At 51.1% G+C, this 16,500-nt stretch overlaps 1 protein-coding gene across 9 annotated transcripts in view; it reads right to left on the bottom strand.

The window, feature by feature from the left end:
- The window catches only part of PPP6R2 (protein phosphatase 6 regulatory subunit 2), an 89,701-nt gene that overhangs the window by 11,385 nt on the left and 61,816 nt on the right, over positions 1 to 16,500 (bottom strand). For all 9 annotated transcript variants that reach the window (XR_004300905.1, XR_004300906.1, XM_032416191.1 and 6 more), the window contains 8 exons: positions 13,249 to 13,386; positions 11,823 to 11,888; positions 9,856 to 9,968; positions 9,366 to 9,479; positions 7,808 to 7,934; positions 6,634 to 6,786; positions 1,470 to 1,673; positions 248 to 312 (listed from right to left, as the gene is read on the bottom strand). Coding sequence is in view for 7 of the 9 variants with exons in the window: in XM_032416191.1 (XP_032272082.1) it covers positions 248 to 312; positions 1,470 to 1,673; positions 6,634 to 6,786; positions 7,808 to 7,934; positions 9,366 to 9,479; positions 9,856 to 9,968; positions 11,823 to 11,888; positions 13,249 to 13,386 (980 nt within the window). In the remaining 2 variants the exon portion in view is untranslated. The remainder of the gene's footprint in view (positions 1 to 247; positions 313 to 1,469; positions 1,674 to 6,633; positions 6,787 to 7,807; positions 7,935 to 9,365; positions 9,480 to 9,855; positions 9,969 to 11,822; positions 11,889 to 13,248; positions 13,387 to 16,500) is intronic.

Raw genomic sequence — 16,500 nt, 5'->3', positions numbered from 1 at the left:
GAGATGGGAGAACTGAGGACACACTGTGGGTGTAAGATGGGGTCTTGGCTGACAGATGGGGAGGGCGGGGGTGGAGTATAGAGCTGCTCGGCCCGTCTCCTCTGGTCCCCCTAGGCCCTGACCTTCCCTGGACAGCCCTTCCAGGTGTTCATCCAGGAACAGGACCCCCTTCCTGGACACCCCGTGGCGGCCCCAGAAACCTGCGCTGGGCCCCCAGGCACCCCTGCAGCCCCCTGGGGGTTCTTACTGAGCGTGATCATTGGCTTCCCAGGCCTCCAGGATCCTCTGGACCAGGCAGCACTTCTGGAACAGCTAGAGGGCCAGGTGACACTGGTCAGGGTCTACAGGGCTGCACACTCCCCTCCACCCACCCCCGAACAGTGAAGCAGGCACATGAGCACAAAGCTCGCTGTGGGCAGGGACACCACTGCGGCCTCTCTGCAGCCCCTAGGCCCCCCGAGGGCTGCCCAGTTCCGCTCCTTCCCCTTGGCTTCCTCCCACCTCCTGTGTCCAGAAGCCAGGAGTGAGCCTGAGTACTGTTTCCCGTGCCTGCACATTTGTTCTGGGACTCAACTCACACCCCACCCCACACGGGGCCCCTGCACACCCCCACCCCCGTGTGGCCCTCACCACTGAAGTCGCCTGCCCCCGGCTGTCTACCCCCTGGGCTGCTGTCCAGCTCAGGCCTGCACGTTGCAGGACTCGCTCAAGCCACACCTTCTATGGGGACTCTCACCAAAGACCAAGGCCTTCCCAAGCCTCTGCCCCTGCTGTGTGGGCCTCACAGCCAGCCTGAGGGTCAGGGCTGTCCCTGCACAGCCCCGGGCCTTGCCAGGGAAGCATCTCTAAGTGGGCTCCTTGACACGGGGAGGGGCGTCGGTGCTACTTCTCGACAGCACCCAGCCGGGCACTTGCTTGCTTCCTCTCCTCCTCAGCAAACACCTGCTGAGGCCGACTCTCTGCCAGACACAACTCTAGAGCTGTTCAGGGCAGGGAGACACAGACACCAGGGGTGTGCCCGCTTGAGGCCCCGGAAAAGCGTGGCCAGTCCCGGAGGTGAGCGTCCGTCATGCACTCATGGACGAGCAAGGAAAAGAAGAGAGAATGTAGTTTCAAAAGGTCCATAATCCTAGAACATTTTCTCATGAGAATTCGACACATTCTCTCTCTTTCCCTTGCATTTTCCTTCATGGCTACAACAGGGTACAGCGGACTGGCCTGGAAGGAGCAGACCCACCCCCTCCGGCGCCTCGGCTCCCCCAGCACAGTGGCCCTGGCGAACGTGGACACTTTCTTTGTGACTCGCGGTCTGATGGGTGGAGGGAGGGCAGCGCATCCACGTCCTGGGAGGATTAGGGGTGGCCACGGGCGGCCAGCGTTAGTGCTGACATCCGCACACTGAGGGTGGGGCTCAGCAAGCAGTGATGCGCAGGGCACACAGCAAAACACAGGTCACTGGCCGGACTTACATGGGTCACCATTGTGCTCTCGGGGCGGCTGGCGGCAGGCGGGGGGGTGTCTGGGCCCCCGTTCCCAGGCAGAAGCTGCACCCCGCTCTCCGGTCCGCTGGCTTCCGCCCTGTCCTCCCGGGCAGCGTGGGACAGGATGGCGGCAATGCATAGTTCCACTTGGAAGTGCAAGAAGTTATTCCAAGTGTACTTAAAAAATAGGTCCTGGGGTAAACAGAGGACAGAGGAAAGTCTGTGGACTGGTTTTCTCCTGGCAGCGGGACCACACAAGTGAGGGGATCACTGTCCCCTGGCCATCTAAGTGGTCAGGGGACGCTGAAGGTTCTTCCTTGACACGGTCTCTCCATGACCACCTGCCCTTCCATCCCCAGCCTGCTGCTTTGTTCCGCTCCCGGTAATCTCTGCTCTCATCTGACCACATCCTGTGGTGGGCTTATCCTTTTGTCCTTAAGTTAGAAGCTTAACTCACTCACTTTTAGCCTTTTTTCTTTCCCAGGTATCCTTATACATTTTGCTATATGGTATTTTTACTATTCTTCCTTTATGATTTGTCTTTGACCCATGACTTACTGGAAGTACATTAAATTCTCAGACACCCAGGGATTCTATTCAGGAGGGGACATGAAATCGAGAGGTACACACGTGGACACTCCCTGAAGGAACCCAGCAGGGCCCAAACCTCAGCTGCACAGGCCGAAGCCCAGAGGAGGCTGAGGGTGGCCGCATGGCGCCCCTGGACCAGGGCTGGGCACGGCAGCCTGCTTCGGGCTCTCTGGTCCCCGATGCCAGTAGGAAGGCAGCAGCAAGGAGGAGTGACACAGAATGCCTGTCCACATCCCTCTGGCCACAGTGGCTATGGCAGCCTGTGTCTCAGGCCCTCTGCTGTCCACGAGGGAGGAGGAGGGGTGTGCAGGGGGGGAAATGGGGCAGGAGGACAGGGTGTAGACTCCACCCCGAGACAGGAGTATGGGCCCTTCCTCCACACCAAGGATTTGGGAAATGGCTAAAGGCAGGAAGCCCATCTGCCTAACACAGTTCTCCACAGAAACATGGTCCCAAATCTCAGCTTCGCTCTCTCTGCCTGTATGACCTTGAGTGACCCTGGAGGCGGCTTCACGATGTTACCTATTCTTCAACACAGAGTCAGACCCACCTCCCAATAAAGAAAAGCCCAGGGCCAGACAGCTTCACTGGTGAATTCTACCAAACATTTAAAGAAGAATCAACAACAATCCTCAAACTCTTCCCCCAAAAAGAAGGAACACTTCTACACTTCTAAAATTCATTCTATGAGGACAGTATTACCTCGTTATCAAAGCCAGATGAAGACACGCCAAGAAAACCACACACCAATATCCCTTATGAACATCAATGCGAAAATCCTCAACAAAATACTAACAAACCAGACTCAGCAGCATGTTAAGGGACTGCACTCCAAGACCAGGCGGGATTTATTCCTGGAATGCAAGGATGGTACGACATCTGAAAACCAATGTAATGCACCATATTAACCAAATAAAGGGGAAAAAAAAACCCAAACACACAATCGTCTCAACTGATATTGAAAGCACATTTGACAATATTTGACATATTTTCTTGATAAAAACACTTAATAAACTAACAATAAAAGGAAACCTCCTCAACGTGATAAAGGTCATGTGTGGCTGGCCCACGGCAAACACCACACTCAAGGGTGAAGGACTGAAAGCTTTCTCTATGAAGAGCAAGGCAAGGATGCCCGCTTTCAATGTTGCACTGGAAGTTCTAAACAGAGCAATTGGGCAAGGAACCGAAATAAAAGGCGTGCAAACTGCAAAGAAAGAAGTAGAATTACCTCTTTTCACAGATGATGCAATCTTATATGCAGAAAATTTCAGATTCCACACAAACTGTTGAGCTAATAAACAAGTTCAGCGAAGTCACAGGACACAAAATCAACACACAAATAGTACACTTCCACACACTAACAACTTAGATTAAAAAAATTAAGAGAACAATTCTATTTATAACAACATTCAAAAGAATAAAATACTTAGGGGGCGCCTGGGTGGCTCAGTTGGTTAAGCGACTGCCTCCGGTTCAGGTCATGATCCTGGAGTCCCTGGATCGAGTCCCGCATGGGGCTCCCTGCTCAGCGGGGAGCCTGCTCCTCCCTCTGACCCTCCCCCTTCTCATGTACTCTCTCTCTCTCATTCTCACTCTCTCAAATAAATAAATCTTTAAAAAAAATAAATAAAAATAAATAAAAATAAAAAAAAGAATAAAATACTCAGGAATAAATTAAACCTAGAAAATGAAAGACCTGTACACTAGAAACTACAAACAGTGCTGAAAAAGAGTAAAGAAGACATAAATAAATGGAAAGGCTCCATGTTCATAGATTGGAAGACTTAATTTTGTTAAGATGACAATACCACCTGAAGTGCTCTATAGACTAATTATCTATCAAGATCCTAATGGCATTTTTTTTTTTGGTAGAAATAGAAAACCCATCCTAAAATTTATACTTTTTTAAGGATTTTATTTATTTGAGAGAGAGAGAGCACAAGAGAGGGGAGGGTCAGAGAGAGAAGCAGACCCCACTGAACAGGGAGCCCGATGCGGGACTCTGAGACTATGACCTGAGCCAAAGGCAGTCGCTTAAGAGACTGAGCCACCCAGGCGCCCTCCATCTTAAAATTTATATGGAATCTAAAGGGATCCCAAACAGTCAAAACAATCTTGAAAAAGAACAAAGTTGGAGAACTCACACTTCCCAATTTTAAAACTTACTACATAACTACAGTAATCAAAATAGTGTGATAGTGGCATGAGGATAGACATACAGACCAAAAAAACGAGAGTCTAGAAATACATCCTCACATACATGGCCAACTGATTCTTTTTCTTTCTTTTCTTCCTTCCCTCTTTCCCTTCCTTTCCCTTTCCCCAGCCCCTTTCCTCCCTCCCTGTCTTTCTTTCTTTCTTTCGTTTAAGTAATCTCTAAGCCCAGCCTGGTGGTCAAACTCACAAGCCTGAGATCAAAAGTCACATGCTCTACCTACTGAGACAGCCAGGCTCCACATGGTCAACTGATTCTCCACGAGAGCGTCACAATCATTCAAAGTGGGAAAAGACAGTCTCTCCAACAAATGGTGCTGGAAAAACTGGATATCAGCATGGAAAAGAAAGAAGTGGGACCCTTATCTTACACTACATATAAAAATTAACTTAAAATAGATCAAAGGCCTAGTAAAGCTAGAACTATAAAACTCTTCGAAGAAAACACAGGAGGAGAGCTTCATGACAGTAGACCTGGCAATGATTTCTTGCATACGACACCCAAAACACAATCAATAGAAGAAAAAAATAGGTAAGTCGGACTTTATCAAGATTTACAACTTTTGTGTCAGATACTATCATCAAGAGAGTGAAAATAATCTACAGAATGGAAGAATGTATTTTCAAATCATACATCTGGTAAGTTTTAATATAGAGAATATATAAAGAGCTCCTACAATTCAACCATTAAAAAAAACCCACTTAAAAAATAGACGAAGGACTTGAACAAACAGTTCTCCAAAGATAATCATTAGGGAAATGCAAAGCAGAACACCCCTGCCGTGAAATACCACTTACAACACCAGGATGCCTATTATTAAAAAACAAACAAACAAAAAACCCCAATAAACAGAAAACAGGTATTGATGAGGATGCGGAGAAACTGAACCCCCATACACTGCTGATGGGAACGTAAGTTGGTACAATCACCGTGGAAAACAGGGTGGAGGCTCCTCAAAAAATTAATCACAGAAATACGTTCTGACCCAGCAATCCCACTTCTGGGTATACACCCCAAAGAAATGAAAACAGGTCTCAGAGAGGTACTGTCCACCTGCACTTAGAGCAGCACCTACTCACAACAGCTAACATGTGGAAGCAGCCCCGGTGCCCCCCGCCGGCCGAAGGGACAGACAAAACGTGGCCATCGGCATCGTGGAGTAGTATCAGCCTGCTGACACCTGCCACGACCCGCGGGAGCCCTGAGGACACTGTGCTGAAACAAGCCAGACCCAGAAGGACAAATCCTGTCTGGTTCCACTTCCAGGAGGCACCTGCAGTGGTCAGACCCAGGGGGACAGAGAGCAGACGGCGGGGCCGGGGAGGGGGCTGTGGGGATAGACTGCTTACTGGTCAGAGTTTCTGTTTGAGAAGATGAGAAAGTTCCAGAAATAGACAGTGGTGATGGTTATATAACATCGTGAAGGTACTTAATGCCACTGAATTGTACACTTAAAATCATAAAAATGGTAAATCTTAGGTTATATGTATTTTCCGACAATAAAATAAAAGCAGAAAGAGGGGTGATAGAGAGGGAGGGGGGTGAGAGAGAAGGAAAAGGAAAGGAGGCCTTTCCTAACTGAACCCCCTGATCCGTATCTGGGCTCACGGTCCAAACACTGGAAGAAACTGATAGTACTTCAGGCCTAGTCCCCAGGCTGGCTCCTCCTGGGATAAGGATGCAAACGTTAGAAGACTTCAGCTCTCTGGGAGCAGAGGCCCTGCAGAAAGGCACAAGACAGGACTGGAGACTGACCCCTAGGGTGATGCCCCACCCTGTCCGCACCCTCCGCCCACAGCAGCTGCCCACCGCCGGCCCTGCCTGCCTGCCCCTCCTCCTCAGGCCCCAAGGCTGCCTGGGGGCAACTGAGAGGCATCTGCGGAGGGGAGGGCCATTTCCCACTGGCTTGGGCAAGAACTGCTAGAGACCTTCCACAGTGGGTGAGCAGGAGCTGCCAGCCTAGAACGCTTTATGCTGAAGAGCTATAATGGAAGTTCTATCTTCGGCAGAAGGCAGAAAGCAGACGGACCGCCATTTCCCCACTCCCTCAAACTGGATTAGAAACCTGCCCCGTGCCTTCAGACCAACTCTGCACGAGCCTACAGCGACGCCTGTCCCGCTGTCCCGCAGCGTGCTTCAGCGGCGACAGTGCCGTCAGCCCCGGCGCGGACCCGGGACGCGGTCCCCGTGCCCAGACTGTACCTGCTCCGGCAGAGAACCCCAGCCTCCCCTCGGGCAGCCCCCGTCCGTACGCGGAGCTCCAGAGCCTGCCTCTGAGGACGCTGCCCGGCCTGCCCCCCCGCCGCAGACCAGACGGCCCCGCAGACGGCCCCGCCCGCTCACCAGCAGCAAGCCCACGGTGTTGAGCCGGCAGAGCTCCCGGTTGATGCTGGGCGTGTTCGTGTGCAGCAGCGCGGCCGTGAGGCGGGCACCGTGCAGACGGGCGCTCCCCAGGGGCTCGTCCAGCACGCCGACGGTGGTCAGGATGGCTGTTCTCTACAAGGAAGCACCACCCAGTCAGAGCCTGCGACCGGCACGACCACTGCGGCTTCTCTTAGCTCTGGTGCGAGCTGCGCGAGGGGTTAGGGCCGCTCCTCCACGACGTGGCCCAGCCTGGGAGGCGTGGGACGTGCGTGTGGAGCTGGTCGAGGCAGCACTGCCTGCAAGAGGGAGCGAGGGGCCCGCGGGGTCAGGAACCCCACCGCTCCCCTCAGGGCCTCACAGAACAGCAGGCGGTGGTGGTGCTCCGCCCCAAGACGCCCAGGGCTGTCTGGCCTCAGCAAACCAGGCAAGGAGATGTGCACCTCAGCTCATGAGACATGTCCAAGGTGGGGCCCGCTCTCTCAGGACCCTGAGCTAACCCCACGAAGACTCTCGGAGGACACGGGTAACAGCGGCCTTGTCACACCGGACGCAGGTGTTTCCTGACCCCATGCATGGCAGCATGATGTGTCCACCTTCTCGCTAACCAAATGTTCCAGAATCCCTACCTGCATGAAGCTCACTTTCTAGTGGGAGAGGCAGACAGTAAGTTGATAAATAAAATAAACTGTGCAGTAGATCACAGTGGGTACTAAGAAGCACCCAGGAAAGGGAAAGGGGCCGTGACTGAGAGCGGCTCCATGGTGAGACTGGATGGCGGCTAAGCGACTGAGCCCTTCTCCACATGACCCAAGTGCTGCCCAGAGCTGCTGAGCTGAGCAAAGGGCTCCCCTGGGACCCTCCCTGACCCCTGGCCTGCTGTCCCTAACTTGGAGGCCAGACCTCAACTTGGTAAACGGCTCTCAGGTGACCCCTATTTCAGAGCACAAGAGTCATGGGGCGGGGGGGCTGCAAAATGTCCAACCCCTAGGCCTTACCTCAGAGCAGAGATGGATACTCAGCAGATGAGGGTGTGAAAACATGCTTCTGGCATCTGCCTGGTGGTTCTCAAGTTGGGGAGTAAGGTCCTCTGCTTGCAAACCATCCTGCCTACAATGGCTGCATGGGTCCCTAATAGCTGGTCAGGGTCACCTACCTTCGGCGGGCTGAGCAGAAGCTGGTGGAAGTCCTTCAGCCGTGGCTCAATGCCGTGCAGTACACCGCTGCTGACGGTACACAGCCCTTCCCGTCCCTGAGAAAAGGAGTCCACCAAGCCCTCTGTCCTGTGGACGAGGACAGCAGATGGAGACACGCGGGATGCGCCCCATCCTCTGTCTCACCTCGCCCCCCAACTCCTCCAGTCATCGGCTCAAGGGTGGTTTGGTGACTGGTAGAGAGAGAAGAAAAAGGCACCACTGGCCTTTAGAAAATGCTCCCAGGTGATGGCCAAGGGCAGGCCCCCCGCCCCCGCCGGGCTGGCGGCACCTCTCGCTCCCTGGACCATCTCCGACCCCCTCCCCTTGTTTTGGAAACAGTCACCATGGTTCCCACTCCTTGGCTGAGAAACAGGAGACAGGACTCCACACTGTCCCTCCGGCTTTTTCCAACTAATTTCTCAGAGATCTTCATATAAATAATTTTTTTCAGTTATAAAAGTAATATGTGACCATTACAGAAAAACATTTTAAATACAAAAAAAGAATAAAAAAGAGAATCAGCTGGCTCATCTCTGTTTTGGGTGTTTTTTTTTTTTTTAAGATTTTATTTATCTATTTTAGAGAGAGAGTGCGAGTGGGGGGAGGAGCAGAGGGAGAGGGAAGAGGAAAGAATCCCAAGCAGACTCCCCGCTAAGCGTGGACACCACCCCCCCCAACACGGGGCTGGACCCCAGGATCCTGAGATCATGACCTGAGCCAAAGTCAAGAGTGGGACGCTTAACTGACTGAGCCACCCAGGTGCCCCTCATCTCTGTTTTATGTGTCATTTTCATGCTGTCCCTTCACCACAGCCAAGGCTGGGAAAGGCCCTCAGAAGAGCCCCCACTTCCTACAGAAAAGGACCAGGCTTCCTGGGTTCACAAAGATGCAAACAATCAATATTCTGGTGGCCTAACTAGAGTAAACAATGACTGCATCATCATTCTAGTTTTAGGTAATAAACTAATAGATAAGTACTGGGTCCTAGAGAGAAAGAAAAACTGCTAATAATCTCACTACCAACATTAACTCAATTTCTTGTCATTTTGTTCTTTTGTTGTTGCTGTTAAGTCCAGTTTATCAATGCTGGGGCTTCGACGAAGCTCCCTCCAGAACAAGGAAATAAGAGAACTAGTCAGCCCGGGAGACAGGCCACCACCACCGTACACGAGGGGACAGAGTAGAACAGACAGACGCACACATGCGCACACTTCACACCCCACGCAGGGGCACGCACACCATACACACACCCCACACGCTGGGACAGTCCGCGGGGAAACTCACTGGCCACACCTATTCCACAGACACATCTATGAACACTCTGGAAGCTGGTGACCCTCGGTGCCTTCGGACTGGGGCGGGAACATGATGGATGCCAAAGGTCAAAGGCGCCGTACGTTTACCTTTTCAACAAGGAGAGTCTACCCATGTGATTACTTACATAATTAACAATTTGTGAAAAACACCACACATCCAGCCACTCGTCACATTCAGCACTCACTCACGCAAGACACTCACCCAGCCCGCCTTGTCTCCAACAAGGTAAGTAACACCTGAGTCCCACTAACGAGGCAGCTCTCAGTCTGGTCTCCGTCAAACATGTTCTTCAGAAGCTGCTCCACGCACTCCTGCCTGTCAGACACACAGAGCTCACTGCTGCTGGAGCAGACGCACCACCTGAAGCCCAAAGGACCGTCTCTCCCCTCCGTGGAGGAGGGACACCCTAAGACTCAGAGGGGCTTTGCTCAGGCTCCAGGCCAGGCACCCAGGGCTCTCACGACCTCCTGCCCCTGCTGGCCGGCAGTCACTGGACCTGGCAGGAGACCCCTGGAGCCCCTCCCCATGAGAAACAGCTCTAGCAAGTTAACTGGATGTGGTATCTCATAGCCAGCTTGTCAGAATCTGAATCGGACGCGGCAGCATCTGCCGGTGCGCAGAGCAGGGCGTGGAGACGCAGAAAGACCCCGCACCCACCCAGGCAGGCACCCGCAACGCAGCCAGCACTCACGACTCCAGCACTGTGAGGAGGGGGTCGGGCTCTGGAGCCTCCTGCAGCTGACCGCCCTGCTCTCTGCCCAGCCTGATGATGTCACAGAGGGTCTGAGAGGCGTTGGACTGTCTCTGGAAGGAAAAGGAGATGCCGCACTCCCCTCAGGGTTGAGGAGAAAGTCCAGCAGAGCTGCCTCCCGGACAGTGGGAGCTACCCCACTGCTCAGTTCTCGAAAGGACACTGGACTCTCTAAACCAGTCCATGTCAGAGCTGCCTGGTTGGCCTTTCTGCTGTCAGGATGCAAGTCTGGTCAGACCTTCTGGATGAACTGAACTATCCCCAAAAGTCCAAATGGGGCTCTCTCAAGGGTCAAGTACACCACACAGACATTGCTCCGTCCCTTGAGCCATTTTGAGATACACTGTAGATGTGACCACGTTACTCACACTGTGTTTTAAATTCATATTTAAAATATTAAGTATTAAATCATAGCTGGTAACATTCAGAATGAGTCCTGGAAGCTAATGGAAACAGGCAAGATGCCACAGAGAAAGCAGGAGGCCTCGACTCTTCTAGGGCAACACTAATCCTTAACCGGTGAAAATCTGGACAGTGCACTTCCAACAATGTGGGGTGTTTAGTGATGCAGATGAACTGACTAGAGAGAAATATCCCCTGGCTCCTTGCCGGGAGCATCAGAACACACAGCCCTCACATGCACGCTGTGGAAACTCTGGGCTAAAGGAAGTGCGTGCACGACTATTTTAGGAAGAAATGAAAGCAGCCCGGAGGTCCCTGTGGCCTCACCCCTGCCTCTGGGCCGGGGAGCAGGCCAGTCAGGCCACAGCGTTCATGCTGGTGGAGGGGCACCCACCCTCCTCAGTCAGGAGCACAGGCCCCCTTGCCCAGCTGTCTGACAGCCCCGGGGACAGACAGGAACAGAACACAGCGTGGCCAGGCCGCAGCAAAGGCTCAGACATAGTCCGCACCACTGTTCTCCAACTGCTGAGGGCAAGCAACCGTGTTTAGTTTTGTCATGCATCGAAAAAGGCCTATCAGGATATACTCCAAACTCTCAACAGTGACTCCTGCAGGGAGCGGGCAGGGGGCCAAGAGAGGAAGCCCCACTGCCATCCTGCATGCTTCTACACGGGCAGGGGGGCCTTCCTCCCAGAGCTCACGCCCTCGTAAGTCCCACCTCCTCAAGCATGGGCTGGACCCAGCCACTCCCTTCAAGAGAGCAGAATACAGCCACAGTGCAGACTGTCCCTTTAAAAAAAAAAAAAGATTTTATTTATCTGAGAGAGAGCGCACAAGTGGAGGGAGGGGCAGAGGGAGAAGCAGGCTCCCCACTGAGCAGGGAGCCCGATGTGGGGCTCGATCCCGGGACCCCGAGATCATGACCTGAGCCGAAGGCAGATGCCCAACCGACTGAGCCACCCAGGTGTCCCAGACTGTCCCTTCTAAGATGAGTTTGCAGAAGAATGACTTCCGTCTCGCTCACTCCAACGGAAGCCAGCAGCACCGAGAGCTGCCCTGTGGACAGGTCCAGCGCCCTCAAGGAACGGAGTCCTGCTGAGCCACGGGTGACCCTGGAAGCGGGCCCTCCCCTGCTGAGCCCTGACATGACCGCAGTCTTGTGACAGACCCTAGGCAGAGCACCCACTAAGCCATGTCCATGTCCCTGACTCATAGAAACGGAAATAAAAAATACTTTCTGTTACAAGCAACTAAGTTTTAATTTGTTACTCAGCCAGAGATGAGAGAACTAATTCAGCTCTGTTGTTTTTTTATAAAATGTAGTTTTATTTTTTTACTGAAAAGAAATAGTCTAGAAGTCAGTGCTTGATTAAAGGAGGTAAAGTGTCTAACTGGTCCTCATCTGAGGAAAGGAGCAACTTGCCCCCAGAGCAGCAGAGAGCATTCTCCAATAGCCCCGAGCGGGGGGCTCTACAGAAGGCGGGCTCTGTGGGAGCTATACTCACATCTTCATCCTGACTCGGATGGATCAATTCCACGAGTCTCTGGATGATCTTCTCTTCATTAAGCCACTGAAAGGGAAAAAGAGGCCTGTCAATGACGCTGTTCATGTCTAACTCAACAGAAGGGAAGTCATTTGGTGCGAAGAAATCCACGAGCCAGGTTCCGGGGACAGAGAGTCTTTGCCCAACAATGTGTGTCCACCCAGACCCAGAAAGAAAAAATCGTCATCAAATTCTGGAGTGACCCAAACTCAATGAAGAAGAGAACCATGGTCCGTCTGTCCCAGTGCTAGACTCTTAAACATACCGTCTTCAGGATATCTCAGAAGACAGAAGGGGCTGGAGCTGGGGCTCTCCCCGCAGTGCACAGCCTGGCTGCACGTGGAGCCCAGCTATGCTCCGCTCTCTGTGGCAACAGGGCCTTTCCAAGAGCAGGAGAAGCACAGAGGCCTGGTGCAGCTGCAGGAGTGCTGGGAGGACTGAGTGCCCAGCACTGTTCAAGGCACAAAGGTGGTGGGCGCCCAGGGGAGACCAGTGTACTTCCTTATCCCAGACTGGAAGATCTGCCTCCGTGACTGCTCAGCATCGAGCTTATGCGAGCTCTCTGCCGTTAACAGCTGACGTTTATGCTGCACTCACTGCCTAACGTTAGCTGTCGTGATGAAGTCTTTGCGGAAGGCAGCTCCATAATGAACCTAAGGGTGCGAAGTGCCACCTTGATGACACCTCACCTGACGCCAGGAGTTGGAAAATGGGCAAGAAGGACCAGTGCTTTATTTTAAATTGCATTACAAACAAAACCTGCCCGACAACAGTGAACAGCTTATCCAGCACTGATTTCCTGGTTTCTTTGAGATGAGAATCCTCCTCTTTTCTGGGAAAGCCCTCAGGGAACTACGAGCACTCCTCTTACTGGGAGCCTGTCAGGACAGACACATTCACAGACCCTAGGACAATAAACAGGCCTGCTTTGGTCTTTACTGTTTTCGCTGCATGGAACCCGTCAGCTAATGCCTTCCTCATAAAGCCAGGACCTGACAGAACTCCTGCTCTGAGGCCACAGGGGCACCAGGACCTGGGGGGCGGTGAGGAAAGCCCTCTTCTGCTTCTTCACAGAGCAGGAGGCCAGAGTGTCAGGGGAAAAGGAACACTCTGCTCTTTGCTTCTGGGTAGACTGAGGCAATACAGCAGAAAAGGTGCAGACTGCAGGCCCAGGCTCAAGCACAAGCCTGACAAGAGCCCCTGACGACCCCACAGGGAGAAAGTCACGTTGGATGGAAAGCCAGGGGTGCTGACCTTCCCGCGTTCCCTGAGCTCCCTCACCCAACTCTGGCCTCCCTGAGCCAGGCACTCACTGTGCACTCAGAGGGCCTGCAGAGCACCGGCGGACAGGGACAGGGCCCTGGGGAGGAGGGGCCCACACACTCACATGCAGGACGTCCTGCCGGAGCCCAGCTGGCTCCACGCAGCTGACGAGGCGCAGCAGCAGGTCCATGAGGGCCGAGGTGCCGATGTGCTTCAAAACCAGGCTGGTGAACCCGTCCTTCTTCTTCAAGAACTGAATCACCTGAAATCAAACACACCCTGACAAGCCTGACAACCAATGAGACGCTGCCCCTAAGAACTCACATGAGAAAGGTGCAATTATACAGAGCATAAATTATGGAAAGACCTAGAAAAAGTTGTAAGAAAGACCTCTCCAAGGACAGCAGAGACCTGAGCACAGGGAAGTCCCATGAGGCAGTGGTGGGGGCCCTATGAGGCCCCTGGGCTGATGGAGGTTTGCTGCACGGTACGGGGCTTTATGCTAACATGTCACAAATACCCTGAGAGAGGGGCTGTGCACGCAGCTGCTCCGGACTGCTCATCCGGTACCGCATGGAGCCCATTCAAAAAAAAAAAGAAAAGAAAAAAAACTCCAGGCTCTAATGACCTTTCCACTGAATTCTACCAAACATTTAAAGAAAAATAATTCCAATCTTATATACACTCATCCAGGGAACATAAGATGAAAGAATCCGGGGCGCCTGGGTGGCTCAGTTGGTTAAGCGGCTGCCTTCGGCTCAGGTCATGATCCTGGAGTCCCTGGATCGAGTCCCGCATCGGGCTCCCTGCTCGGCAGGGAGTCTGCTTCTCCCTCTGACCCTAACCCCTCTCATGTGCTCTCTCTCATTCTCTCTCTCTCAAATAAATAAATAAAAAAATCTTAAAAAAAAAAAAAAAAGAAAAAAAGAATCCGCCCCAAATCATTATATAAGAACATAAAATTTTGATTCTAAACACCTGATAAGGGCATTATAAGAAAGGCAAATTAAGCCAATCTCACTGATGATCACAGACGCAAAAATTCAGCACATGAAAGAAACCATAATGCACCACAACCACGTGGGTGCATACCATGAAACCAAGGCTAGTTTAACATTAGAAAAACAATCAGTGGAATTTGCCTGCTAACAGAACAGAAAAGAAAAATTCTATGATCAACTCAATAGAGAGTAAAAACATTTTTTTAAAGATTTTACTTATTTATTTGAGAGAGAGGGAGGGGGCAGAGGGAGAGGGAAAAGCAGGCTCCCCACTGAGCAGGGAGCCCTACATGGGACTCAATCCCAGGACCCCGGGATCATGACCTGAGCCGAAGGCAGACGCTTAACCGACTGAGCCACCCAGATGCCCCCAAGAGAGTAAAAACATTTGATAAATTTCAACAACCATTTATGTTATAAACTAAAAAGACTAGGAATAAAGAAAATTCCCTTAATTCTGATTAAAAAGTATCTATAAATACCCCACAACAAACATCATACTTAACTATAAGATGTCAAAAGCTTTTCTTCTCAGGTAATAAATAAAACAATGAGGCCCAATATCACCACTTCGATTCAACATTGTACTAAAGGTTCTAGCCAATGCAATCAGGCAAAAAAAGAGATAAAAGGTATAAGAATTATAAAGGACAAAATAAAATTGTCATTAATCACAGATGATATGATCCTGTACACAGATAAAACAAAAGAACAGAAAGATAAACTGTCAGAATATCAGCTTTACTGATAATCACCAAAAATTGGAATCACCCTAGATGTATGCACACAAAATCTGGAATCACCCTAGATGTACGTGAACACATGACTGGTGAAACACCTGGTCCATCTACCCCATGGAACACCACTCTGCAAGAACAAGGAATGTACTACAGATTTTAGAAATGGAAACAGATTAGTGCCAGGGGCTAGGGATGGGTGAAGGGGTAGAGGTGGGAGGAAGGTGGGAGTGGCTACAAATGGGCAACACAAAGGACCCTTGCTGGTTGTTTTTTTTTAAGATTTTATTTATTTGTTTGACAGAAAGAGAGTGAGAGATCACAAGTAAGCAGACAGGCAGGGAGTGGGAGAGGGAGAAGCAGGCTTCCCGCTGAGCACAGAGCCCAACTTGGGGTTTGATCCCAGGACCCTGGGATCATGCCCTGAGCCGAAGGCAGACGCTTAACGACTGAGCCACCCAGGCGCCCCAGACCCTTGTTGTTTTGGAACCGTTCAGTATCCAACTGTAATGGTAGATACATGAACTATACGGGTGATAAACAGTATAGAACTTAGTACACACACACACACACACACACAACTACAAGCAAAACCAAACAAATGTGTAAGGTCAGTGGGTTGTATGAATTTCAATGTCCTGCAGTGATGTTCTACTAGTGTTTTATAAAATGTCACCATTGACAAAACTGAGCAAAGTATACAAAGGAGTTTTTCAAATTATTTTATACAACTGCATGTGAATCTACAATTATCTCAGTAAAAAGTTTCAATAAAAAAGATACCATTTAAAATAATACGAAAATATCAACCACCTAAGAATAAACCTAATGAAACATGTGTAAGACCACCGCACAGAGAATTACAACATGTTACCAAGAGAAATTAAAGAAGCCCTACTCAGGAGCGCCTGGGTGGCTCAGTCGTTAAGCGTCTGCCTTCGGCTCAGGTCATGATCCCAGGGTCCTGGGATCGAGTCCTGCATGGGGCTCCCTGCTCAGCGGGAAGCCTGCTTCTCCCTCTCCCACTCCCCCTGCTTGTGTTCCCTCTCTCACTGTGTCTCTGTCAAATAAATAAAATCTTTAAAAAAAAAAAAAAAAAAGGGAAGAGACAGGCTAATAGAAAATGGGCAAGAGACTTCACAAAAGAAAATATCCAAATGGCTGGGGCGCCTGGGTGGCTCAGTTGGTTAAGCGACTGCCTTCGGCTCAGGTCATGATCCTGGAGTCCTGGGATCGAGTCCCGCATCAGGCTCCCTGCTCAGCAGGGAGTGTGCTTCTCCCTCTGACCCTCCCCCCTCTCATGTGCTCTCTCTCTCATTCTCTCTCTCAAATAAATAAATAAAATCTTTAAAAAAAAAAAAAAAAAAAAGAAAATATCCAAATGGCCAATTAATACATGAAAAGGTACTCATCCTCATTAATCACCAGGGAGACTGCAAATTAAGACCACAATGCTAGGGACGCCTGGGTGGCTCAGTCAGTTAAGCGTCTGCCTTCGGCTCACAAGGGTCCTGGGATTGAGTCCCGCGTCAGGCTCCCTGCTCCGCCAGGAGGCTGCTTCTCCCTCTGCCTCTGCCTCTCTCTGTCTCTCATGAATAAATAAATAAAATCTTAAAAAAAAAAAACAAAAACACCACA

This window comes from Phoca vitulina, unplaced genomic scaffold (genome assembly GCF_004348235.1).
Source record: "Phoca vitulina isolate PV1807 unplaced genomic scaffold, GSC_HSeal_1.0 scaffold19, whole genome shotgun sequence".
NCBI lineage: Eukaryota > Metazoa > Chordata > Mammalia > Carnivora > Phocidae > Phoca > Phoca vitulina.
The sequence above is the reverse complement of the archived record's forward strand: the minus strand, read 5'-3'. Positions and strand labels throughout refer to the sequence as shown.